Genomic DNA, 27249 nt, shown 5'->3' on the forward strand with positions numbered 1-27249 from the left:
CCTCACCTGGCTTTATTACCAAACCTGTACTTTATTCTGATGCCACAATAAACAGGATGAGCTACTATCACAATTACAGGTAACGTGTAGCTGTTCATACTCATCCAGATCCTACCTTTTGTGTGTGAGCATTAAAAGCCAGCTTCACTCATATTTGGTTGGCTTTTAGGCAGCTTGTACCATTAAGATGCTATCGAATGGGTTTGCGTGTCACTTCCTGGCCAAAGAGGCAAAGCATGCATCAGTGCTGTCATTGTAAACACTGAAGACTGAATTGTGTGTGTGTTTTTGTGTTGCTTTAGTGTTAATATGGAGGGAAAAATATATTCAGTGGCACATGATATACTGCAGGTTCTTTGCATCCACAGGGATAAGGCGATGATTAAAGCACCATTACCGAAGCACTTTTCAGGGTGTGCTTTATGAGCATGCAAAACAGACAGGGCTAAAGCTGTGGACAGGATGATGCCGTGGACAGCGCATAAGCATATCAGCAGAAATTTGCTGTCTCGCAGAAGGGCCTCTGTGTCAGAGGTGCATTTCTTCAGTTCGTCAATATGTTCCTTTTACATTCCTCTAATATAAAACTGTACAGCAATGCTAGCAGCTTGTAGGGCTGTGCTTTGAGCTAAATAATCACGTCAGCATGCTAAAATGCTCACAATGATTGCTATCATGCTGATGTTTGGCACTTATAGGGCTCACCATGTTCACCATCTTAGTTTAGCATGTTAGCATGCTAAATGTTTTTTAAATTAGCACCAAACACAAATTACAGCTGAGGCTGATGAGGATGGCATTAGTTTTGTAGGTATTTGACATTTGGTCATAAACCATAGTGTTGTAAAAATTGAAATGTTGACTTGATAAAGACAGAGGATCACTAAAGTGATTAGAATTACTCCTGAGTGGGATATTGATATCTTTGCTGTATCTTAACATTTGAAGCTTGCAGTACTGCAAAGGAAAGACAGCGATAACAAGAAGACTATTATCTTAGAGGGATGAAGATTGCCCCATTTCTTTATTTAAAGAAAGACATTGTTCATTGAGCACACATTTATACAGAAAAAAGCACAATGAAATGAAGATGCATTTTGTGTGTTTTACAGTATTGTTGTTGTTGTTGTTTGTGCATGTATAAATCCAGCTGATGAAGTGCAAATCACTTTTACAGTTCACAAAACCACAGGCCATGCTTTTGGACAGTTTATCGCCAAGCAAGAATATCAAAGATGCAGTTTAAGTCGGCCGGACCATGTTATTATTGGCTATAATACCATTTGGCCTGCTGATTACAATACTAGCCTCAACTGCCTTTTTTGAATTTTCTTTACTAGACTAAATCTCTGGGGTTTAGGTGCAATATCCATTATGTGAACAATACAAATAATAGCACCATATCAATGAACAGCAAACCGATCACTTCTTAAGGAAAGTGGAGAAAACCTCAGGAGTGTAGGGACATGGCAGGGGCATACACAAGAATGACAGAAATCCAGAAGCTGCAATAGACCGTTAGAAAACAAAACTGACTCAGATGCAGGAAGAGTGATGTCGCTCACATGACACCAGCCCAGCCTATCACCTTCTGGGTTCACTGGGCAGGACCCTTAGCAGCATCAAACATCTTCTTCCTTCCCTCCATCCCTGACATGGCCTCCACATTCTTCCTCCAGTCACTGTCCTCTACTGGCCTCTTCTGCAGACAAATGCAGTAGAGAGTTAGATGGTATAAAAGAATGAGAACAGTATTTCTTGTTTTTTTAAAGGTCCCATGGCATGAAAATTTTCAGTTGCTTTTAACAGGTTATCCCAAAAAAGATAGTATAAACCGAGCCCTGGGTATCCTGCTCTACCTTTGAGAAAATGAAAGCTCAGATGGGCCGATCTGGAATCTCCTCCTTATGAGGTCATAAGGAGCAAGGTTACCTCTCCTTTCTCTGCTTTGCCCGCCCAGAGAATTTGGCCCACCCATGAGAGAGAGATATCATGGCTTTCAATAGCTACAGACACATAAATGGCACATTCTAAGGAAAGCTCATAGTGGGACTGGCTCTAGTGGCTGTAATTCTGCATGAAGGCTGAATTTCAGGAAAGAGACTTCAGATACAGTATTAGGGGACCACTAAGGTCTATATAAAAGCATCCAAAGAGCACCATGTCATGGGATCTTTAAAGAGACTGTGAAGTAGAGCAGGTTCAGAATATCTTATTATCATCATTGTTGTGCCTAAGCCTTTGAGGCCCATGTTGTCACCTGGGAATCCCCTATGAGAATAGTGTATAACTTCTAGTATAACTGGTTTACAGCCCCTAATGCACTCAGAGACAAACACATCCATTCAGGCACACACACAAATACACACCCGCACTGGCTAATCTGCACACACACACACACACACACACACACACACACACAGACCAGCAAGCAGAACCGCTCATAAAAGTTACTGTGTACAATGGGATCATTGTCTTATGTACCCATCCCTCACACACACACACACATACACACACACACACACACACACACACACACACACACACACACACACACACACACACACACACACACGCGGTCACCGCCCTGCACTGGCCTATTGCTTGGTATCTCAAACACACCCTTCACACACACACACACACACACACACACACAACACTTTTCAGGTGTTCCATATGGCACTTTAAGCACTGATGTCATGCATTTGAAAGCTACCTTGCATGCTTGCAAGACATATTGCTTGCACTGGTTTGCTTGTGTTCAGTGTGTGCGTGCATGCATGAGTGTGTTTCGTCTTTTATTTCCTTCTGCACACACCTTCTCAGTATCCTCTTTCTTGACAGACTTGAGGTTGGCCCGGAGGTCCATGGAGACTTTGTGCTTTGAGCCCAGCAGTGAGCGAAGGATGGCATCAGCAGACACACGAACACGACGAAGACTAGGTCTCTTAAATTTCCCCCTGAGGTCCAACACCTTGATGTTAAGGTCTTTAATCTGGACCAGGGGCAGAGAATCAAAAGACAATTGACCATTGGTCATTAATGACCAAGACCATTAGTACTGCAGGATTTTCACAAGGTGACAGTTCTGCTGTATCTGCTTATGTGAGTTCAGCCCATAGCACATGGAAATGGGCTGAGGAAGTGATGTATACCTCACGTGTGTTGAGCATGACTTTGGCTTCAATGTCGTATCGCTCCTCATCCACCACATCTATCTTGGCATGAAGCTCTCTGCAGAGGTCCTGCACATATACACACACACAGCAACCTAAAATCTGTGCATCTGAAAAAGTTGCAGTTGCGGATCATCATCCTTTATATCCTCTATATGATGGAGCTTTAATGCCCTGACTTCCTTTAATTTAATAGAATTTGCTGGAAGTAGAAATCCATATTTAGAGGGGTATTGCTTTTTAACGAGGAGGCAGAGGAAGCAGCAGTGCAAGTTATCTGGCAGAGTTCTTGAAAACATCATTGAAAAAAGGTTGTTTGCATCCTGGATTGACAACAACTACCTGTAGTAGAATGGGAGCTGCAGCTTTTACAGGTTTTAAATGACTGAAGAGCCAGTGGAGGGAGTGAAGAATGAATAGGACGTGGGAGAATTTGGGGAATTTGAGGACAAGTTACCTGTAGTTGCGCAAGACTCAGGCTGCTGGTGTTTAGAGGAGGAGCTCTCTCTGACAGATAGTTCTGTTTCTCCTCCTCTTTAACCACAACCTCCTGTTCCAATTCCTCCTTGGCCTTTGCCACCATCAGACTCTGCACACATATGAATCGACATATAGTACAATGTAATACAGGATGCTTTTACATTGCTCTGGTAAAGTACATCAAGTTTAAAAGTTTTTTTTTATAGAAACATTCATGTCTCACGGTACAGACTGGATGTTCAGATGTATCTGTACTGTATATCAGAGGATACAGTACAGCTACAAAGAACGGGACCTCTGCTGCTCTCTTGTGGTCAAACACATGTATTACATCATAGTTTGGCAGAAACATCTCTTACCTTGAGCATCAGCTTCCTCGAAGCTGAGATCTTTGGCTTCCTCTGGATGGAGAGCATAGTCAGGACAACACGATTAAAATGTTAGTACTTTACTTGTAGCTTTTAATATCATTATCTGAATTGTTTCTTATTTGTAGTATTCCCAAATTATTTAGCAGTCAGGGATAAAAAATGGTCTTACCTCTTGCCTGTAAAAAAAAAAAGGACAATATTTAAAGGAAAGGAAAGACAGAGGATTATTACTAAACAAAGCTCAGAAATATTTGTTTTGTGTTATGTGTGTGTGAATTAATGAGTAAATGGTCTATATTAAGACCACAAAGCCTGATCACTCACACATGCTCAGGCATCCTGCTGATGAGATTTCACTGGAGGAGAGACAGAAGAGATTAGAAACATACACACACACACACACACACACACACACACACACACCCCCCCCCAAAAATTTTAAATTTTTTTTTTGTTTTTTGCCACCATATCATTTTTTTTTTTTTTTTTTACTACTTTTTCTCCAGAATCTGTCAAGCAGACATCTGATATATTTAAGTAATCATTTGAGTGTTTTGAGATCTCTGCTGCTGATACTTGTATCCACCCCAATACAATGGAGGTAAATGGCATCTTGTTTGTGGGTGTCACAAATGTACATTAGAGAAACTCAACAGGAATCAGGAATCAATGTCCCAGGTTTCCAAATAATTCTCAGACCTCACAGTGGACAGTTTTGCTTGTGAAGTATTGTCTCCCAAATGTAAGGTGAGGCATAAGGTGAGACTGTGTTTTTAAAGGTCCCATATTGTAAAAAGTGAGAATTCCATGTTTTTTATGTGCCATTTTTTGATAATAAAGCAGGTCTAGGTGCTGTATATAAAGTATCAAAGTGCTTTTAAATGACTAGACTTCTGTATGGTTGTGATAAAAAGAAAAGAAAATGCTGTTACAGTCATTCCCCGGCTGCAGTGATGGTCCAGAGACTCCAAGAGCACAGATGTGAAAGACCTAGAAAAGCTGACCAATCAGAGCAGATTGAACTAACAGAGCATTCCGTAAGAGGGTTAATACCGGAATACTAAGACAGACAGTATGAGGAAAAATGAAGTCTTTTTTGAACAATAAAGCATGTAAACATGTTCCAGTAGAAACCCAAAATACAAGTATTAACCTGAAATTAGCATAATATGGGACCTTTAAGTCGTCTTGTCAGCTCATCTCTATAGTGTTGTTTTCACTTTTGTCATCGCATTAGCTTACCCTTCCTCTCCCTTATTCATATGGCCTTCTGGCCTTTATCTAATCAACAAGTGATTTACAGCCCTCAACCTTTCTCTATCTCGCCTCTTCTCACCCTTTCGCTCTCCCATTTTACTTGTTGATTCCAGTTGAAAATGGCACCTAAGACCTCCTAGCATGATGGGGTTACAAGCTGTTCCAACGGATTAGGAAAATTCCAGACTGATTTCCATCCCTCATTCATCCCTCCCATCTCTCATACCCTTCTTTCTCCTCAGGATTATCTCAGGGAGAGGAATTTAGAGTGGCCTGTCTCCCCAAATAGACTGGGGGACATCTGATAGACAGCTGTGGAGGGTGATTGTGCTCTGGGGTGCCCAGCCTGGATCAGGGATTTACCGCCAGTAACTCATGGATGCTTATGAGCCTCTGTGGTACAGCCAATATTGCAAGGCAAAAAAATTAAAATAAAAGCCCAAGCTGCTTTGGAAAGTTCACGTCAGCTTCAGATTTGAACAGAGCTGCTTTGGCTACATATTTAAACCGACTAGTTTGTATTATTTCAGTTGATCATCTTGCAGAGTGTACTGGCTAATTGGCACTTATGGTTTAGGTGCATCCACGGCCCTAAGGATGAAACCAGGCTAACGACAAAATGACATCAAGACACTCGCTCTACATTTCTAATATCCCTACTTACTGGATTGGCATTATATACTGAGCCCCCTGCTAGACTACATTTCCATTGCATAAACCATTAGATTTCAGAGTTGTTTGAAAATGTGGATAAGGTCTACACATTTTCAACAAATTAATGGTTGTAGCAGACAAATTTATATCTGTTCAAACTGCCATCCATTTGTGTATCATATATATATATATATATGCACAGAAGGAAGTAATAGGCCTAACACCACACCTGAAGAGCTTTACAGATCACACCATGAAGGAACCTTACCGGTGTCAGAAGCAGGAAAGAGAGAGATGCGACAACAGCAGAGGCAGGATGGCCAGATCAGAGATGAGGCCAACGATTTGGTGTCCCTCTATTTAACTGCACCCCCTCCCCATTGTCGTGCTCTCTCTTTCTCTTTTGTTAGTGGAGGCTATAATTAGTCAACCCCATCTCTCTAACTGCCTAATCTTGCTCTGTCCATTTGTCTCTCGCAGATTCATTATAAACCATGGGCCAGAAGTTAGAGCCTGGAGATTTGACCTTTTGAATTTTTATACTGGTCACAGATTGTATGGAAATGGAATTGACACAATATAAAAATGGGAGAAGTAGTTGTTAGAACTGTTGGAAGAAAGAGAGAGTGACAACACCTGTGCCATGTAATGATATAAGTCATCTGTGTTGTTATACAGTATTTTTAGCCACACTAGCGGCTCAATGGATGGAAACTTGGGTCTGTTGTTTCACCACTTTAGTCCAGACTGAAATATCTTAACAGCTATTACATGGAACCCCATGAATATTTGTAAAAACATTCGTGATCCACAGAGGGTGACTCCCAATGTCTTTGATGATCCCATCACTTTTTCCTGTAGCACTACCATGGGGTGTATATTTTTGTTGTACACAAGTATTGGTAATGGTATTGAACCATTGAACTAGTGGCCAAATTACTACGATTCCATTTAATACATGTTGACAAGATAATTCTTTTTTTCTTGTGTTCCCTGAATTCATATTACTTTAACTGGGTTCACTTTCTCAAGATGTCTATTTCTTTTTTACTCTAAATCCCATGCCAATTTTTTAACCTTTAGCCTCTTTGGATCAAAGCTATATTGCAATGTTTTTAAGATGCCAAGGGCATGTTGTGCCAATAAATACAAAATTAAGAGGCTCCCTTACAGATCAGGGTCCAAGAAATTCCAAGAACATTATAAAAGAAAAGGAAAAAAGAAAGTACGACGCATTTCCAATAGTGATATGGTATGTCTGGTTCAACAGTACAGCATGTTGTAAAGTATGTGACGCTGGATTGAAGAGAATACAAACCAAAAGAATAACGCACATACAGACAAAAAAACGTGATGTGCAAATCACAGAGAAGCCTCACAGACACACACTTAACACCAAACCAAACAACAGTGAATAGAGAAGTTCTCTTTACTCAACAAGAGAGACAGACCTCTAGTGGTTTAGAACTATTAGACAGCAGCTCCATTTGGTAAAGCCTTAGAAGAAGACCTGTAAAACATTTTGAAGAGTAATTTTGAGTCCTTGTCAAAGAAGTATGTACACACATGCTCGTTCTTTCTTTTTCTACAAGTAATGACTGTCCTGTTCAAACTAATATTCATTAAACTCTAGATAAGCTCATGTTCTAGGATTTGGTTTATGAAATTGCAGGTCACTGTCTGTGTCTGTTTATCTGCTGAAAGAAAGTGCTGAGAAAAGCAATTGCTGTCTGTTTATCTGCTGAGAAAACCAGATACCCTGGACAAAGGTTATGATGTTTAGACAGGGCATTCCACTAAGTAGTGTGAGCACACACACTCTAAAGGACTGAACCTTTAAAGGCAGGGTTGGTAATGTTGAAAAGTTAGCAAGATTTGAAAGTAGCATCTCCTCGGGGCTCCGTCTATCCCCTCCCCCTGCTTTCTGGGCTCTGGCCCACATGCAGACTTGCACAAGTACCGCTGCGTTGCTGCTTCAGAGCAGAGCGGATAAAAGACTGCAATTTTACTTCATGTCTCATTAACGGGTAGGCAAACACCTAGTATACTGTATATCTATGACGTTCCACTTCCGGGATTGTTCAGGTGCCACCGGAAATTTGGTCTTTTATTTCGGCCAGATGTCCGTTACCTTCTGCTTTCTTTGTGTTGGAATTCTAAACTCCAGTGGATTTATGAGTACTATGGTTAACTGCTCCTAAGATCTCTGCAGGGTAAATCCAGACAGCTAGCTAGACTATGTGTTGAATATGAGTTTTCTGTTGCACGACTAAAACAACCTTTGAACGTACACGTTCCACTCAAACAAGTTCCTTCCCAAGGCTATTTTGCAGAGGTGCCGTTGCTCCGTGCGGTGTTTAGCGCCGCCCAAGACGATTGTGATTGGTTTAAAGAAATGCCAATAAACCAGAACACGTTTTTCTCCTATAGCGGAATGCTGTGTGGGCTCACCAGACCCTCCTCCTCAGCGTTGTGGAGGAAGGTCTGGCAATGCGAGACTAGCAAACACCTAATATTATCATACCGAATGTTTAAAGGTCCTATGACATGCTGCTTTTTGGATAGGCCTTAGTGGTCCCCTAATACTGTATCTGAAGTCTCTTTCCTGAAATTCAGCCTTGGTGCAGAATTACAGCCACTAGAGCCAGTCCCACAATGAGCTTTCCTTAGGATGTAATAATACATTTTATTTGTAAAGCACTTTTCATAAAAGAATCTCAAAGTGCTACAGAAACCACATTAAAACGCTTTACAATAAAAACAAAAATACATATATAAAATACGCATAAAAACAGCTAAAAGAGCAGTGTAGTGCAAAAAAAATAATATCTGCAAAGCCTAAGGACAACTTAAGAACGCCTGCCTGAACAAAACAGTTTTAAGCTCTTTTTTAAAGGTGTCCACAGACTGGGGTTTTCTCAGATGTTCAGGGAGGGAATTCCAGATGCGAGCAGCAGCGATGGAGAAAGCTCGATCTCCCATGGTGCGGAGTGTTGAGCGGGGCTGATAGAGGAGGTTTGTACTTTGGGACCGGAGGTTACAGGTGGATGTGTGAGGGATAATGAGGTCTTTGAGGTATTGCGGGGCGTTGTTGTAGATGCAATGGTGGGTGATGAGGGCAATCTTGTATGGAATTCTTGAGGTTATGGGTAGCCAATGAAGGTTCTGAAGAATGGGAGTGATGTGGTCGTATTTGCGAGCTTTCATCAGAGTGTGGGCAGCACATTCCTGAATGAATTGTAGTTTCTGAAGGTTTTATTTGGTATACCGATGAGCAGACTGTTACAGTAATCAAGCCTGGAGGAGATTAATGCGTGGATGAGTTTTTCTAGGCGTCTGAAAAACGTAAGAAACAAAAGGCGAAAGTTTAGAAATGTTTTTGATGTGAAAAAAGCAGGTTTTGTACAGATGTTTGATGTGGTTTGCAAAGGTCAGTTGTGGGTCCAGCTTCACACCAAGGTTGGTGACAGTAGTTGCGAGGGGATGTCTTGAACAGAGAAAGAGATAGTGGTTATTAGTGATGACTGGACCTGATGAGGGGTGCCAATTTGTATGGCTTCAGTTTTAGAAGTGTTCAGCTGGAGGAAATTTTGACTCATCCAAGCCCTAATCTCCTCCAGGCAGTTAGAGACGACAAGAGATGATGGTGAAGGGGAAACGGCTGATGACGAGGGAGCCGATGATGCCGAAAGGACCGGGGTGGAGCATGAATCGGTTCGCAGGTATAACTGAGTGTCATCAGCGTAACAATGAAAGGAGATGCCGTGTCGTCTGATGATACGACCCAGTGGCAACATGTATAGAATAAAAAGCAAGGGTCCCAGGATAGATCCTTGAGGAACACCACAGGTAACAGGGGCTGTTTGGGACCTGGCAGATCCCAAGCTGACATACTCTGTCCTGTCAGCAAGGTATGAGATGAACCAGTCCAGTGCGGAGTGACGAAGACCAATGTCAGTGTGGAGAATATGATGATCGACGGTATCAAAAGCGGCTGAGAGGTCTAGTAGGATGAGCACAGAAGGGGATCCAGAATCTGCAGAAATAAGAAGGTCATTGATAACCCTCAACAGTGCTGTCTCTGTACTATGGGCAGGACGAAAACCAGATTGGAATGTTTCAAACAATGAATGACGTTGTACATGTTCTTGTAGCTGTGCAGCAACAGTTTTAAGCACCTTGGACAGGAATGGAAGGTGTGAAATAGGCCGATAGTTACAGAGGCATTCTGGGTCAAGGTTGTGTTTCTTCAGGAGAGGTTTGATAACGGCAGTTTTAAGTGGGGGTGGAACAAAACCAGAGTTTAACGACTGGTTTATAATTTGTGTGATAAGAGGACTAATGGCCGACAGGTTTGATTTGATGAGTGCTGTAGGGAGAGGGTCCAGGGGAGAGGTGGAAGGCTTCATCTTTTTGATGAGACCCTCGACTTCGTTCTGTGTGACTGTCGTGAAAGAGCTGAAAAGAGGAGGTTGTGAGCAGACAGATGGTAGAGACGGATCTGGGGAACCAGAAAGCTGAGACCGTATGGAGTTGATCTTATCTTTGAAAAATAAAAGAAAACTGTTGCATTGTTCTGCTGTGGGTTCGAAATGGGTTTGATTTTTGGGATTTAAGAGTTGATTTATGGTGGAAAAAAAGCTGTTTGGAATTTCCAGGAGTGTTATTGATAATGTTGGAGTAGTAGATGGACCTAGCTTGTTTTAGAGCCGCTGCATAGGCCTTCTGGTGATGTTTATAGGCCAGCTTGTGTACCACCAGGCCTGATAATTTGATGCGCCTCTCAATGGCACGTTTGGGATGTCCCATTTCTGTGTCTGTAGCTATTGAGGAGGAGAGAGAGGGGGCAAGGTGGAGGGTGGGGGTGTGGCCTTGGCAACTGCCACTTTGCTCGTTTGAAAGCCATGATGTCTCTCTCTCATGGGTGGGCTAAATTCTCTGGGTGGGCAAAAATGAATAAAGTGAAATTTTCATGCCATGGGACCTTTAAAACAAACAGGACCACTGTGAGCAATGCAGCGACGATGCGCATTGAGCTCAGTCTTGAAGGGGTAGAGTACGCGCAGCGTGACAAGGAGGCATTTCATTGGTTCTTCAAGCGGACCTCGAGGCAGTGATTAGCTGGCATTTTTATAGGATTACAGCAGCTACAGATTTTGACTTTTTAGTTCTTTTCTCTGAGCCTATAAGTTATGTATTGCTGTTGGGGTGTAATGGCTACCAACCCTGCCTTTAACTGACATATTGCACATACCGTTACCACTACTTCGCTCCTCTCCACAGATCTCCTTCACACGCACACACACACACACACACACTGTTTCGACCAATGATCCATCATTGGGTGTATCCTCTCCTTGCAGTACTCCTGGTCGCTTGCTGACTCATGCGGTGTGGCTAGCTTTGGGGTTTTCCACAGTAATGGGAGAAGTCGCTACACAATCAACCCTTTGTTCCTGTCCTGCTCTGAGCCCCACAGCCAAACGCAGCTCACACACCCAGTGCTATATTCTTGACACACGAAACATCCTTGATTGAACAATATAATGCTAGGCCTCGCTAACGAGAGTCTGCTGATGCTGAGACCTTGCTGAATTTCATCCTGGGTGTGCACGTAAAGGCTTCTGTAGGTTGGTATATGTGGGAGGATGTTTGTGTGCACATGCCTTAGGCTCACTGTGCTTCTCATTAGTCCTCCACACAACAAAAGGATCCTGACTTTAGCACACACGCAAGAGGGTGTTGCCACAGTGTGTGTGTCTATGTGTCTGGGGATGTGTATTTTCCAGAAGCTATAACAGCAAGGTTACACCACAACTGGAAACAGATGAGCTTAGTAATTAATGGTCTGACCCTAAAATGAATTGCAGCTGAATTTATAGCTCTAAGAGACACTATATGTTCCAGAGAACTACAGCATTGTTCAATAATAATAAAATAAAAATAAAAACTTTATGATTACAGAGGAAAATGTATTTAATCTTTTTAAAAGTGTAATACTGTACAGGGTTTCAGCAAATACATAGAATACATTGTGCAAAGAATATGAGCAAAATGTTTCTTCTTCATGTTCAACTTTAGAAAAAAACATGCATCTGTTCAGTCTATACAACAAAAGGTTTCAAAGCCAGTCAAACAGCAATGTGTTTTCATCAAAAGCAAGACTGAAGAAATAAAGTGACTCCTGTTTCAGCAACATTAGAAATAGGTAGGAAAAATATGTCCAAAATGGAAGATTTTTTAAACATCAAGGCACAAGGGGTAAACAGTGTCCCAGCTTTACAGTTTCTGTCTAAATAACGCCATCTTTTTCTTAAAGGTCCCATGACATGGTGCTCTTTGGATGCTTTTATATAGACCTTAGTGGTCCCCTAATACTGTATCTGAAGTCTCTTTCCCAAAATTCAGCCTTGGTGCAGAATTACAGCCACTAGAGCCATTCCCACAATGAGCTTTTCCTTACTATGTGCCATTATGACCTCATAAGAAGCAAGAGCTTTCATTTTCTCAAAGGCAGAGCAGGATACCCAGGACTCGGTTTACACCTCTCGCCATTTCTAGCCACTGGGGGACCATAGGCAGGCTGAGGGAACGCATATTAATGTTAAAAAACCTCATAAAGTGAAATTTGCATGCCATGGGACATTTAAGCAGCAGTCTCCACGATGACCTACAGTGTATAAGATTCCTTGGCTTTGTGTGACTAGCGTGAATAAGCTCATGTAGAAAGACAAGATGAGTGTTTGTGACACTTCTTCTCTCCCCTTTAATCCATTTTCACTGATGGCTGCTCTGTACATCCCATCATGCTGTGCACCACAGAATCAAGCTGATGGATGTGGTGTCCTCTACCCTTCTCCACCCTGATTGGCTCACTCCCAAGAAGTTGAAAGGCTGGAGAAAAAGAGAAAAGAAAAAACATTTTTTTATATTAAATTCTTAATTTATATATTCAACACAGGTGTGGCTGATGATGTTTGTAGTGAGTTATATTACACTGTTACCACGGCTACTGAGTTAATTTGGGCACTTGACTACTGCAGCTCTCTTAAAGAAGCATCGCTGTGGATTCCTGGACTGTGAGCTCATAGTTCAAACTTACACACTCAGTTCATGAACATTTGAGACTTCAGTGACTAGTTCAGTAACACTGTTGTGATGTTATGGCACTGATTGTGTCTAGAAAAGCTAGAAAAGATGTTTTGTGTGCTTAGCTCTGGTCACTCCAAATGTCCAATTTAGCTAAATACATAAGAAAAGGCTGTGTGTGTGTGTGTGTGTGTGTGTGTGTGTGTGTGTGTGTGCGCGCGCATGTGTGTGTGCGTGCGTGGGTGGTTGTGTGTGTGCGTGCGTGCGTGCGTGTGTGCGTAGTGTGTGTGTTTAAAAATACTTTGCTGCCTAGTGAGGGAGAGGCAGGCAGATGTTATTTTGGAGGCTTACATTGCATCATAATTATGTCCTCAAGTGAGAGTGAGTTTGTGTCCTAAAACGACTGTGGTGGTGCAGTAAAGGCCGATGACCATAGTAAGGAAAAACGGACAGTGTAAACTGACATCTAAACACTGAAGTGATACTTGCAGCTTGATGCTTAAGTGCTTCTCAGCAATGGGCCACCTCATTTCCCAAAAGTCTGGATGTTTACATTCCATCCAATCACTAAATAGTCAAACATTGCATTTTGATACCAGTCCGTCTAATTCACCTCCACTACCTGAGGAAGGCATACCTTAACCAGATCAGAGCTCCTCATCCTCCCCAGTGCTGCCCAGGTGTGCTGTGGACAGGTGTCTGTTCCGTCCTGTTTGCACGGCCTGCAGGTTCTTATGGCGCACCAACGACAGAGCAATCTCCGCGTTCCACGCCGTGCCGTCCTGCGGACACCTAAAGTCAATCTCCTTTCCCGTAACCATGACCACGGTGAAGTACACCAGCCCTCGCTTGTACTCCACGCAGTCCACCGTGGCCATGCGCTCAAAGCGGAGCTCCTTCGCTTCGGAGCCGCCGCCTTTGCAGTTGTGCAGGCGCAGCCCTTCCTCTGTGAGCACGCAGCGCTTCTTCTTCCACAGCTGGAGGAGCCCGCTGCTGCGCTTCTCCAGCAGCCCGTCTCGGATCACTTTAGCCGGGAAAGACATGGCCACATTGAACCGAAACTCAGACAGTCATCTTCAGCAGTGATAGCCTACGCCTCGAAATTAATCCATTAAATAGGCCTACATCTTATTTGTTACTGTGTCGGAGCCAAGCGTCCCTCAGGAAAACGTATCAATTTGAGCTATGACATTAATAATAGCCAATACAACAACTCTCTATAGTCTTCGTATAAATCTAATGCATGCGCAATGACCGTACTCCGTTGAGGTTGGTACAGTAAGCTGGTCTCCCTGGATATGTTTGAACATGCCCGGCTCCCTTGTGGCCCTTCCCCGCCTCCTGATGACTGCAGGAGGAGATCCGGCCTGTTTATGAAATCCTCGTCTGATTTTACAGCACACGGTGCTGTGTGTGTGTGTGTGTGTGTGTGTGTGTGTGTGTGTGTGTGTGTGTGTGTGTGTGTGTGTGTGTGTGTGTGTGTGTGTGTGTGTGTGTGTGTGTGTGTGTGTGTGTGTGTGTGTGTGTGCGCGCGCGCGCGCTAACAGAAATAGGCTACAGCCCTCCCACTCTGGTCACATTAGGCTATACAATTAAACTTATTTTGTGGATTAACTAAAATAACTTAGTTAATTCACATTTAGCTGCCCCTTCAAGTTCCCAAAATGATTCATGACAAGCGGCTTCTTGTGTCTCTTTGAGATCTTAAACGGGAGGCTCAGGGTGGATAAAGAAGTCAGATGTGTAGGCTAATATGCCAGTGTGAGAGAGAAACAACAACAACAACGTTTTGGAGCAATCCCAGTTATAATTGTTATAGCATACACGTTATACTGTTCATATAAAATGTACACATCCTGAAATAATAGTATGGCAATAATAGGCATGTTTGAAACGAATGGCAGGACTGAATGTAATGATTAAAGTTAAACGAAGTGGAGACATGGTCACGATGTTCATAACAAACAAGCCTAGCTTATTACTCTGAGGACTTTACTGTTCTCATTTGAGTGAACGCTTAATGGTAGGCTACTTTTAGTCATCCTTCACATGCATGACAGTAACATGGCTGACAGACAGCAGGAGAGTGAAGCTGTAATTTCCCCAACTTTGCAAGACAGCCTTATCGTCTCAGCACTGCGATGTGTCACAGCGATGTTATGAAAAGAATGGATAGGCCTACAATGAACATTGTGGCATTTCTTGAAACTTACACACAGAACGTCACCTTTCAATACTTTACTATTCCCTACAGTTTCACTCACCTGTTATTATGTAATTTCTGCACCAATTAAGAAAATCTGGCACCAAAATCTTTCAACTTTATTTATTAACAAGCTGTTTGGAAAGCATAACAAAGAAAAGCAGCATTTACTCTATTATACAGAATACTGTTTAATGATAGCCTACTGAGATTTCATAAGAGGGAAAAACAAAAAAACAGTAAGAGCAATGCAATTAGTCAATAAAGTGTTAAAAACATAAATAGGGCTTAATGTTTCACTGTTATGTATTAAGATTTACTGTAACGGCACTAGTTATGTCTGTTCTACTATCTTTGGCCTATATGAGGCAGAAATGGTGTTATATTTCTCACTGTAGGCTACAATCTTATAATGCAGCTTTTTTTTTAATTAAGCATGTGGCTGTCAGGTGCATGGGGGGAAAGAAAAAGTTAAAAAGATTGTAGCTTAAACTCGAGTCTCTACCAAGTTACTTGGTATGCGACAGCGCCCCGGCTCCCAGTCCGTACCCAAATCCCTTGGGACCAAAGTGTTTGCCATAACAGCCTGTTGAAAAGAAAGGTAATGTCATAAACACTACACTAAGGTATCAACATCATATTCTTCAGTTAACCCCAGTTGGTGCCTCGCATGCATTCGAGTCAAAGCTAGCTAACCTTAGCAACGTCAAAAGCATTAACGTTAGCCCCATTTGGGACATCAGCAGAGGGGAAACGGACTCAACTTGGAGATATTGTGTTTGAGCGTTGGTGTAGCCCCTTGCAAACATTCTTTTTAGGTAGACTAGAAATAAGCTATCTATAGGACCACTAGAAACGTTGAAGATATAACTCGCTGCTGGATGATGCAAATAATGCTATGTGACCAGTTCTGAGGTTAGGTTACTGGCCAACGTTAGCTAAGCATAATCGTTTCCCTTCAAGAGCAACTTGGGAAGCAGGTTAAACATTTTTGTTAATGTGCATATTTCAATATCCACATGGACAGGAGAATCTTTGAGGATTCTTGAAATAGACCTTTTCCACAGTCTACAGTTTTTATTTACAAAACAGGAAGCCTCTCTGGTGATCCCTCATGCACACTACTAAACCCTGGAAATGGGTGGAGAACAGCCATCATTAATGTTATAATTAATTAATCAAGGAGCAACCTGTGCTGTGATGACAAATTCAGGATGAGGCAATTACTGCCTCTAAAAAAGTTACTTTACTTGTAGGCTGTAGCACTTTTCAAAACCAAGTTACAAAGTGCTGGAAATAAACCCTTTTTACAGCAGAATTGACTTGTCAAAGCAGGAAAGTAAAGGTGAAAAAGATGGCTCCACAAAGTGTCCCTGCATGCTACAATACCAGAGCCTTGGAACTGTCTCCCCTAAATGGAATGCAGCCATCACTGGATGTTTTGTGAGTTAGAGAAGGGCACATCAATAATGCACTGTAATGATAGTTTGTGGAATCCTGAACCAGTTCTTTCAAAATCAATATAAAAACATGCTCCATTTTTCCTATTCCTGAAAATGTTATTGTTGTGTACTTGAGGATATCTTTAGGTATGGGGCCCTCTGCTGTATTCTTGTGGTTATTACAACTCCGTCACCCACTCACAGGCCACTAATAAAAAACATAGATCATTTTCTCTCTCTCTCATTTAAATTTGAGTGTTGCATCCAATCATTTCCCCCCCCCTCCTCTAGTTTAGAATGTGCTATATTGTGCTTTTAGTAGTCACACTGTGTATGTTGTGTTACAGTATGGTGCATAATATAATCTCTGTCAGACAAATGCAGCTTGCATGTATCAACACGGGTCAACCTGCCTGGCTTCACCACTCTGGACCAGCATTGAAAACAGGTCGGACATATTACCATACAATGATATAATACCATTATATATACTTATAATAGAAATCTTATTGGCAGTAATGCCTCTTGACCATGAATGAAATCTCAGAGTGAACTTGAACACAATTCAGTTAGTTCTTAAGACTCAACAAGTTCTTCTTAAAAGAAGAATTTGTTATTTGTTATCTGTTTGAAGATTGTGTCAAAGAATGCTTGTGCAGTTTCAAATACAGGCTTCCTGTGTACATTGTATAACAATAGGCTATTATTTTGTTTGATTTCATATAGGTTTTCATATAGGAAGTTTTACCTTTGCAGTAGATTTCTCCATCCTTATCAGCTAGTGTGGTTGACTCAAGGCTCTTCCCACATGTTGCACAGGTGAAACATCCAGTCTTATGCCATGACTGTGAATAAAAAGAAGATACATTTTTAAAAAGGGGGTATTTTTTTGCAAGCATGCACATGTGTGTGTGCATGTGTGTTTTTTCTTACACTCCCAGCTCCAATCACTTTCTCAGCAGCGTAGACAGACTTTCCACAGCGAGGGCACTTGTCTGACCCTCCAAACTTCTGAGCCAGCTTGGATGGGTTCGGGTTGCTGGTACGACGATGAGGTGCAGGTCTAATGGAGAGAGAGACAAAATGTAGATAAAGGGCCTAAAAAAAAAAAAAGAGATCAAGAAGTGTGTATGTTTGTGTGTTACTCACTCTTCATGTGTAATACCCAAAGATTCTCCCTTGTCCATGCTGAGTGTCCCTGCTCCCTGGCCATAACCGTAGCCTTTTGGCCCGTGCTTCTTGCCATAGCATGCCTTGCAGTAAATTTCATCCATACGAACAGCTACAGTTGTGCTGTCCAAGTTCTTCCCACACACCACTGCAAAAACAGATGCATGCGCACACACGACACACACACACACACACACACACACACACACACACACACACACACACACACACACACACACACACACACACACACACACACACACACACACACACACACACACACACACACACATTGAATAGTTGTGCACATGTTTTTGGGCACATTGCTGCATTTAGATAGGCTCCTAATGGTTTCCTTTTATGGAACAGTTCTATTGAAGAAGCATGTTCTTATCTAAATTCCATCACAGGAATGTTTGTTTAAAACAAGAACACAAATAACTCCACTTACAACTCCATATTTTTAAGTTGAGGCAGAAAAAGATATTTTTAAACTGTTGTAAGTGGGTAGATTATGTTGTTTTGCTGGTGTACTTTATTCCTATGTGTAATTGCCCAAACATTGAAGCTATGATTTAATATTATATAATCAACTATAAAGGTGCTTTCTAAATAAAAAAAAAAAAAGCTATCAACAGTAAATGGCAAATTTCAGATTGAGAAACAAATAGTAAGGTTCTCTTATAAGACTCAATAATTTACACCACTGTTAAAATTTCATACTGGAGGATATCTTTCATATAGGGAAATTTTCATACTTATAAGTATTAAAGCATGCATGCAACAACACTATCTTGGATTTTTTTAAGCATCTATGCATGATGCCTATTACAGCATTTTTTTATTACGCTATTCCACCTAGCCATATACATTTTTCTTTGAGAATAGATGAGCAACAGTTCACATTAGGTTAGTATTACTTGTGACTGTAATGACAAGTGTCCGAAGTTCAGCAGGTTCCTCGTTGACAATGACAGGAAGCAACAAAGAGTTTACTTACTGCACAGGAAGCAGGACTTGTGGAAGCTCCGCCCATCACAAAGGACCTCTTCTGCAAAGTAAACTGTCTTCTGACAGCGGCCACACTTGTTTCCCCCTCCTAATGGCATCCTTTAGTAATGCATGCAGCATGAACACAGACACACAAACACACTGTAATAACAGCTTTTAAAAAAAATTCAACAAAGATCCAGCATCTTCACGAAGAAGAAGAAACCCAGAAAAGTGATTCTCTACATTTCAGAGAGAAAAAGCTAACCATTAGATGCTAGAAAAGAGTAAAAATGTGACTGTGGCTAAAATAATGTATAGTTATATTCCTTCAGGGAATACAATTAAAATGTTATTTCTTGACCTGGTTTAAAAGCCTGTAATTTGCATGTGGAACTAGGCCTAAAATTTAAAAACAATTGGAGAACTAATAAATTCCTTTACACAACCATCTGTAGTTTCTGTTGTAAGAAACCCATTTTAACATCCAGATTTGGTTGCCTGTAATTTTGGCTTTGTAAAGCCAGGCCCTAAGACTGTAATTTCACTCCTGCCAGTTCTCTGTGGCTTCTTTAATGGACCAGCAAGCTGGCAGTGAAGCAGAAAATACAAGAATAATTCATTTTTTTTATGTTAATCGGCTAGAGTTGAAAGTTGCTCACAGCCAATGTGGAAATAATGTGAAAATGTGACCATCAGGAGTCTTAAAGTTGGTGGAATGTGAAAGACCCTGGCATCCTGCCTGTTTTTACCCCGTGTGTTTCCCAGCATGACCCTCCCTGTCCAATCTCGTGTATCCACATCCACATTCCTGACCGTGTAAACCCTCCCACCTCCCTGCCCCTGACTCACACCATCTAATCCCTGCATGTCTGCCTCATTCTGCATCAATTCTGTGAGTTGTAGGTTTGTTCTATTAGGCAGGAAATATGTTAAATGAAGAAGCAGCTGCAACTCTACCTAGATCAGCTCCTTTTTCTATTGGTCAGAGCAGAGGATGGAGCTGAGCTCTCCGCAAAGTATGATATGAGGCCATTTCGACACACTTCCTGTGTGTGCCTGCTGCACCAAATTATCTCTCTCCCTTTCTTTAAAAGTAAATACAACACCCCAAAATTAAACATACCTTCTTTAATGCTGACACCATAATGGTACTTACTATCTCATTGTATGATATTAAATCATAGCTCAGAGTGAAGTAATGGTTGGAGCGGTTTGTGTCTGGCCACTGCTGCTCGGTGACTTTCCATCATTGTAAGCACAGACCGTTTTAGTTTCTGGGGGTTATTCACAGGCCAGACAGTGAAATCTTATAAAAGCATTAGGAATAAGTGACTGAGAAGAAAACTTTCTGCTGTTTTCTGGGTCATAACTGCAGTGGTTGGCGAATATAATCTCTGGTAATGTACATTCAGTATAAATGTATGTTAGTTTTACCCATAAATCATTATTACAATACAAAAAAAACTACTGTGCATATTGTTTATCACATACCATATTACAGCTCTACCCCCCAGGCAAGCTAGTTCATATAAAGGCAATTAAAAAAGTAAAATCAGTCGGTTGTTTATGCTGGATCATTGGGTCTCTAGCTTTATTTTTGGATGCTCTAACAGTTGTCAACTGACTGTGTGGGATATGCTTTCAGGGTCATAAGTGGCAAAACCTCAAATTATAACAATGTATTTAAGTCAAACTGACTAGCACAACCACATAAGCCTGAACCGAGTAAGATTCAGAGAAAAACAGAGGAAAGTCCCTTGATTATGAGTGTTCTGCTAGTGAGAATTCATATTAACAGCCACACTGACACCAACTGGCATTTTCAGAATTATTTTATGCAAAAGGTTTACAGTTTTTATATTCTGCATTCCTGGAAACAAGACAAGAGCTTGCTTTTACTGCCAGTAAAAGCAGAAATGAATATTTCTGTACCAGAAATGAATATTTCTGTACCAGGCATTGGTAGAAAAAATAGCCTTTTTAAGATCTTTCCAGCAGCCAAACTAGGAAAAATATGACTAGAAGTGGTAAGTCAGAAATGTCAAATAACTCTTTTGTGTCGTTTTACAGCAATGTTGGAGTGAAAACAATCAATGAGGAGCAGAAAAAGAAGGTAGAGGCTTGGACATGAGATGAGTGTCATGATGTGAAGAGGACACCAGCTTCAGAAAAAAAGTCGTAAACAGAAGGTGAGAAAAAACAGGTGATGAATTTAAATAAAGTTAGTCAATATTTATTTAGATTTGTACAGATAAGGGCTGCTCTAGCTTATTATGACAAGTCTATTCACAGGATTGGCAGACAGTGATGGGGCTGAAGGGGTTAACAGTTGTCAATCTCACTACTGAGGGGAATGCATAGAGAAGTGAGACAAGGTGAGGAGTAATAAAGAGTATTCTCACTTGACAGGCTAATAGGTTATTAGAGTCATTATTTTATAAAATCAGGGCAGTGTTTTGAGAAAGACAAGGTTTATGATTGCTGGTCTTTCAGAGTTAAACGTCAAGGCTTCCCCTTTACCAATAAGGTGTTAATTTAGTACATTAATAATCCAGGTCTTGGCTAAATGATTTGTGCAGTATTCTTGAAGAGGACTTCTGGTACATGTTGATAATTGTGGCTCTGCAAGTTTAGACATGTGGGGACACTGACAGTTGTACAGGAATGTTCAAATGAAACCATGAATGAGAAGTAAGGAGTGAAAACAAATCAGGAAGTCCGTTCACGAAGTAAATGCGACAGCATGTGATATCTGTGTGATTTAGGTGGAGATTGCCTACTGTTCTATATCAACTTCTACACTTTGAACCAAAGAGCATTAAGATCTTTGCATGCTGTATTGGGTTTTCATTTCAATTAGCATTACACATTGTATTACTGTTTAATGGCATGCTTTGCAAACTCTAATACATGCTAGCTGTTGAAACAAAGGAGTCTCCTCTGACCTGACTTGCATGGAAAATACATTAACATTGTGGTTTCTTTTCTTATCATGCATCGCCAGAAAGAGTAGGAAATTAGATACAGTAAGAGGAAAGCAGGAAGCTTAAGCAGGATGTAGTATATTGACATTACTTACCTGCAGTTAGTAGGTGCTGTCAGTCAGTGATGATGTACAGGTTGAAGTTTTTCTCCCTGATCTGAGACATGCACCACTGGGGTGTGTTCAGAAAACCAGCAGTCCAACGTTAGGTGGAGGAGTTGTACTTTTAGCCTGCAGGAGAAAAGTAGCTTCTCTTACTAACCCAAATGTTATGACTTTATCCGAGACTCAGACCACGTTGATGGTATGTGCCTGTCCACTTTTCCGCTGTTCCAGACGTGCTCTTTTATGGAGGAGCTTCTGTTGTTGCTGCTGCTTCAGTCTGCACACTATGGCGTGTTGAGCAACAGGGGAGTTTCTGACTGACTAGCTGTGTGTGTGTGTGTGTGTGTGTGTGTGTGTGTGTGTGTGTGTGTGTGTGTGTGTGTGTGTGTGTGTGTGTGTGTGTGTGTGTGAGAGTGAGGTGAGAGAGAGAGAGAGAGAGAGAGAGAGAGAGAGAGAGAGAGAGAGAGAGAGAAAACTTGGATTGAAAAGCTGTGTATTGCCTTGAAATAGTTTATACCTACTTTAGAGCCAGAAACACAGCGAACAAAAAAAGATGAACTAAATGCAGATATAAAGTAGTGCAAAGACACTTTATGAGCACAGAAAAATAATAGAATAGTTCAAGCTTGAGTGGTGCAAGTGCATTTACTGTGCATTTCAACTTCTCAAATTCCTACATTTTAAAAAGCATTTTCTCCCCTCCCTATCTTTTTGTCTTCAGATTACTGCAGGCCTCATGTAGTAATCTCATTGCTGGTGTCAAATGACAAGATGCTAAAAGTAGGTTCATGTATAGAGTAATTATTTGACAGCAGACTTTTTACTTCTACTCCTTACATTTTCACGCAATTATCTGTACTTTCTACTCCTTACATTTTAAAAATAGCCTCGTTACTCCCATTTCGGCTTGTTTTCATTCCGGCTTGTCATTGTTCACACACACACACACACACACACACACACACACACACACACACACAACAACAACACACAACAACAACACACACACACACACACACACACACACACACACACACACACACACACACACACACACACACACACACACACACACGATAAATCGCGCCATCCGGATAGAGTGAATTTGATTGTGGTTGGATGAGTATTACATATATACCATTCCGACACCCTATTGGTTTGTGCTCCTGCACAGACACGGTGCTAATACGGCACCGTATCGGTGCCTTAACAACTGTTATCTACGGGACCGAATAGCACTCGGATTTCAGTGCCTTAGGTGCTACTTAAATGCCTGCGCTTCTCTCTGATGCTCCGAAAACGGACGTTCGAGGGAACTGAAACATCGCCGCACGGGATGCTAGTTAATGCTACACTTGGCAGCAGGTAACGTTAGCCTACCGTTAGCTAGCAGCTGGAGTAAACACGGTTAAAATGCTGACAGCTAAACGGTGTAAAAGTGTGTCTGTATTTCACTGTAGAGGATTCTAAAACCAGACTGTAGCTGCCGTTGTCTGACAAACACAGAGGAGATGTGTCACCTTTTTTTCAGCTCTTCTGAGTTTGCAGGTATGATTTTAATATAACATTATTATAGTCATTATGTCCTTTAGAAAAATATTTTTTTGTGGAGGTGGGGTAGTGCACTATTAGGCCGCTGTGGGGTGGGCTAAGCTTTTGTCCTTAATGGCATTTTTTTCCCCTTACATTACTTTTATACTTTAAGTAGTTTTGAAACCAGTACTTTTACTTAAGTAAAAAGCTTGAGTTGATACTTCAACTTCTACAGAAGTCTTTTCAAACCCTAGTATCTATACTTCTATTAGAGTAATGAAAGTGAATACTTTTGACACCTCTGGATAAGAGAGATTTACAGGACAATCAACCAGCTGTCAAACCTGCTGAACTGGGTGTGCGTTTGTCTTAAACCATCATGCCAATCCTCAAATTGCCTGGTGAGGGATAACATTCCTGCATTGTGTCATATCCTTTATTCCTTTATTCCTTTATTTGATCCCCATTAGCTGCTAACAATATAGCAGCTACTCTTTCTATGGTCCACATACAACAATCATAATATATACAAAAGAATTCCAAAACATGCACATTTTAAATACATTTAAAAACACAAAACACATTTAGTGCAAGTAAAAGAATGTCACTTTGTATCTACATATTTCCTAAATTAGTGTCAGGTAAAATAACATCACAAGCATTTACAGTCCATCATAGTTATACACTTAGATTAAATAATGTTTAGTTATTGTTGAAGTGTTTTCTAAGTAATATTTATAATACATAAGACCTTACTGGGTGCCTCCGCTGTGGTAGTTGGCAAGCTATTCCACATTGTGACGGCTCTTAACATGACAGACCTGCATACTGCATGAGTCTGGGGTTTTTGCTTGACTAGATAACCCCTAGCTGCCTTCCGTGTACTATAACTGTGTTGGTCTCTCACATAATTTGTCTGTAAGACAAATCGGCTGTTGACTAAAACAGATATTCCTTTAAAAAAATAATCATAAGGTTGCATAGGAACATCTTATCTACTCTTAGCCATGAGAGACTAGCATGCACACTCTACTCAGCCCCGCACCTGATGTACAGGCAAGTGCAAGTTTTTCTGCTTTATTTTAAGCTAGATGTTTTCAGATTTTGACTGAGTATTGTTTTCTTCTTTTATGCGTTTTATCTTATGACCCAGTAAATTCATCACACTTTTTTTTTTTCTGTCTTGAGGTTAAACTTTATTGGAACTGTTTTCCCTCTTACACAGTAAACAGGACGCAATCTTAAAGTAATTCCAGCCTTTGTACTTTATCACCACAACCTTAAATGACCTTTAGGGACTAGCTGGTAAAGGTCACTCTGATATGCTCAATGGATGAGAAAGCATTTGAGAAATGGATTAAGGAGGTGTTTGCTAATGCCGACAGACAAAGTAGAGTGGCTGAAGAGCATTCAGCTCTACAACAATTGACCTCTGCTACCATCATGTGGTCATTGTGGATACAGAACACACCAGTACAAAAGGAAGTTGGCCTACAAACAGTGACTCTGTATGTGCATTTACAGTACCAACACGTCAATTACTGTTTGTTTGAATGTAGGATTGCAACTAACTGTTGTTTTAATTAGCCATTAATATGCAGATAATTTTATCAATTGATCTTTTAATATTTTACATGGTTCCCATAGGTCCATGACATCTGTGAACATTTGTGATTTTGAGGAGAAAAAGCAGGGCCTTGAACGATTTTTATATAGACATGGGCCATTGAAAGTGCTTGAATTTATATATTTTGTGCAAGAATAAAAAGAGTTCTTTTAAAAAATGTCTTTACCTGACATTAGTAAATTGGCTATATATTGTTTTGCTGTGCTAGAGAAGGCAGAGACCACATAGTCATCACTGTAACACAGCACAATTGAGAATTTTTCACACATTCAAGCCTCTCTCTCTTTTTGATTGTTGTCTGTGAGCTTCTGTTGAACCTTGCTAGTTCTCATTATAAAAATCAGTGGCAACAGTAATTACCTAGATCTCTTGTCTCAAACTATGCCCTGTTAGTTCCTTACATTTGAGGGAATTGGGCATGGAAAGTCCTTGAATTTGATGTTTAAGAAAGTATGGGAACTCTGCTTTTAAAATGACAGCATATTAAACATGGTAGATTCACAGTTTCCCAGAATCTCCATATTGATCTAGATAATCAGCTAATATTTTGGCTCGCAAAATGGTCCCGGAAAGGAACTTGTTTTGGTCAAACATTTGCAACCCGCAAAAGAAACGCCACATACAATATTAAATAAAGTTAACTGTTCACACAGTACAGTAACATGAGCTATTTACATTTACATTAGCTGGATACGTGGTTAAACGTAATTTGCTCTTACCAGTGTATCACCGTGTGTACTTGGTCTAAAGCAATCCTCTCTAGTCGCAAAACATCCCAGTTAGATAGTAAATACCATAAACATATTCTTTCTAAATCTTTACAATCATTCCCTGATGTTAGGCCCGCTGCCCCTAGGTAGCTTCTTTGTTGTCTCCTCTCTCCCTCCGTCTGTCTGTCCTAATTGCAGGAGTGGAGTCTGGTGTGCGGGAGTTAGGGTTCCAGCTGCCACAATCATCTACCACAATCAACCTGTGCTTCATATACCCAGTCATTCCTTCACTCTGTGTCAGATCATAGACAATACTACCACAGTTAGTCTTATGCCAGACAAACCTTTACCTCTGTGTTGACTTTGGGTCAAATTGACCCGTTTTCAATTTAGTTTTATATTATAAAATATGGGACATAGAAATAAGCGCTGAAAATGTGTAGAAGAAAAATTTTACAATTTAAAACGTTGGATAAAGCAAAAACAAACAGTGAAAAAAAGGCGTCAAGGTTGACGGGAAGACAACACAAGGGTTAAGTCTACTTGTATGTTTGTCTGTCAAGATTCCTTTAGTTGTTCCTCCATCTGCCATTGGAACCTGACTCCTGCTTCCCGCTCCACTCCTGCCATACACCGGACCGGAACCAGCCACCACTGGACCCTGCCGCTAGCCGGCCTACTGTCTCTCTCTGACTGACCCACTCCTTCCTGGAATTCACCTGACCTGTTCTCCACCCTGGAAACCTGGACTTGCCTCCCCCCCCCCACCGGAAACCTGGACTTGACACTTGAGTACGGTTAAATTATGAAACACTTGTAAAACCTGTTAAATTCCCACTCCTGGCTCTGCGTCTGTCTGCATTTGGGTTTGGGTTCTGTTTATCATTCAAACCTAACACCTGAAAGAACCAAGCAGGCCTGCCCTGTTGCACAATCCAAATGCTAGCTCGAAGTTTGTTGTTTCCCAAATCGAACAGAGTCTGAGAACGGACACACACAGAGCGGAAGTTGAAGAACATCCGGCGCATGAGCCACGCATGGGGTGTAAGGCATTTATTCTGGAAAACTACTCCGTTGATCTAGACTATTTGGGAATACTACTGCATGTGTGTGAACAATCTATGAAGACTTTTCGGCTCCAGAAGGAGCTGTGTGAAATCTGAAAAAATGCCTCAATTGATGTCACTTGTTGGGCTGGAGACTACAAGTTTGAAAATTAAAAGAAACTAGGGGTGTTTGGAGTTAGAAAGAAGTGAACCTCGTTTCTGCATGAGGCAAGCGGATAAAGGCTGGATTAGCAGCTACTTGAATAAAGGACCGTTCGTTATTTATGGAATGGACCACTGGAGGAAAATAGGGGAGGGTCATGTCTTTTATTATTTGTTGAGGGGAGGGTCATCCAACATTTTTTAGTCAAGGGAGGGGGAGGGGGTATTCATAGAAACAGCAAAATTTC

General features: G+C 41.2%; 3 protein-coding genes across 4 annotated transcripts; all 3 read right to left on the bottom strand.

The window, feature by feature from the left end:
• Positions 1-989: 989 nt before the first annotated feature.
• On the bottom strand, positions 990-6302 carry tnni1a (troponin I type 1a (skeletal, slow)). Its single transcript, XM_039800271.1, has 8 exons — positions 6207-6302; positions 4352-4383; positions 4197-4203; positions 4016-4057; positions 3634-3765; positions 3156-3245; positions 2819-2995; positions 990-1702 (listed from the first exon to the last, which is right to left on the bottom strand). Exons 2-8 carry the CDS (start codon positions 4363-4365, stop codon positions 1598-1600), a joined length of 567 nt encoding a protein of 188 aa, XP_039656205.1. The 5' UTR covers positions 4366-4383; positions 6207-6302; the 3' UTR covers positions 990-1597.
• A 6158-nt stretch (positions 6303-12460) lies between these two features.
• phlda3 (pleckstrin homology-like domain, family A, member 3) lies at positions 12461-14427 on the bottom strand. The gene is made up of 2 exons (XM_039800276.1): positions 13665-14427; positions 12461-12832 (listed from the first exon to the last, which is right to left on the bottom strand). Exon 1 carries the CDS (start codon positions 14068-14070, stop codon positions 13675-13677), a length of 396 nt encoding a protein of 131 aa, XP_039656210.1. The 5' UTR covers positions 14071-14427; the 3' UTR covers positions 12461-12832; positions 13665-13674.
• A 1294-nt stretch (positions 14428-15721) lies between these two features.
• csrp1a (cysteine and glycine-rich protein 1a) lies at positions 15722-25959 on the bottom strand. Of its 2 annotated transcripts, none has more exons than XM_039800268.1 (7): positions 25803-25959; positions 21915-22049; positions 18843-18952; positions 17822-17990; positions 17606-17735; positions 17421-17517; positions 15722-15816 (listed from the first exon to the last, which is right to left on the bottom strand). In XM_039800268.1, exons 3-7 carry the CDS (start codon positions 18949-18951, stop codon positions 15740-15742), a joined length of 582 nt encoding a protein of 193 aa, XP_039656202.1. In that variant the 5' UTR covers position 18952; positions 21915-22049; positions 25803-25959; the 3' UTR covers positions 15722-15739. The 2 variants fall into 2 exon arrangements, with proteins under 2 accessions (XP_039656202.1, XP_039656201.1); XM_039800267.1 differs by having other exon boundaries at positions 21915-22248.
• Between the last annotated feature and the right edge of the window lie 1290 nt (positions 25960-27249).

This window comes from Perca fluviatilis, chromosome 5 (assembly GCF_010015445.1).
Source record: "Perca fluviatilis chromosome 5, GENO_Pfluv_1.0, whole genome shotgun sequence".
Taxonomy (NCBI): Eukaryota; Metazoa; Chordata; class Actinopteri; order Perciformes; family Percidae; genus Perca; species Perca fluviatilis.

Coding starts and splice junctions, on each gene's coding strand:
- tnni1a (XM_039800271.1), bottom strand. Junction 2,996..3,155: donor TCATGCTCAACACACGTGAG/GTATACATCACT, acceptor CCCCTGGTCCAG/ATTAAAGACCTTAACATCAA. Junction 1,703..2,818: donor AGAAAGAGGATACTGAGAAG/GTGTGTGCAGAA, acceptor ATTTGTCTGCAG/AAGAGGCCAGTAGAGGACAG.
- phlda3 (XM_039800276.1), bottom strand. CDS start 14,070: ATGTCTTTCCCGGCTAAAGTGATCCGAGACGGGCTGCTGGAGAAGCGC.
- csrp1a (XM_039800268.1), bottom strand. CDS start 18,951: ATGCCATTAGGAGGGGGAAACAAGTGTGGCCGCTGTCAGAAGACAGTT. Junction 17,991..18,842: donor CAAGTCCTGCTTCCTGTGCA/GTAAGTAAACTC, acceptor CTGTTTTTGCAG/TGGTGTGTGGGAAGAACTTG. Junction 17,736..17,821: donor TTGGGTATTACACATGAAGA/GTGAGTAACACA, acceptor TCTCTCCATTAG/ACCTGCACCTCATCGTCGTA.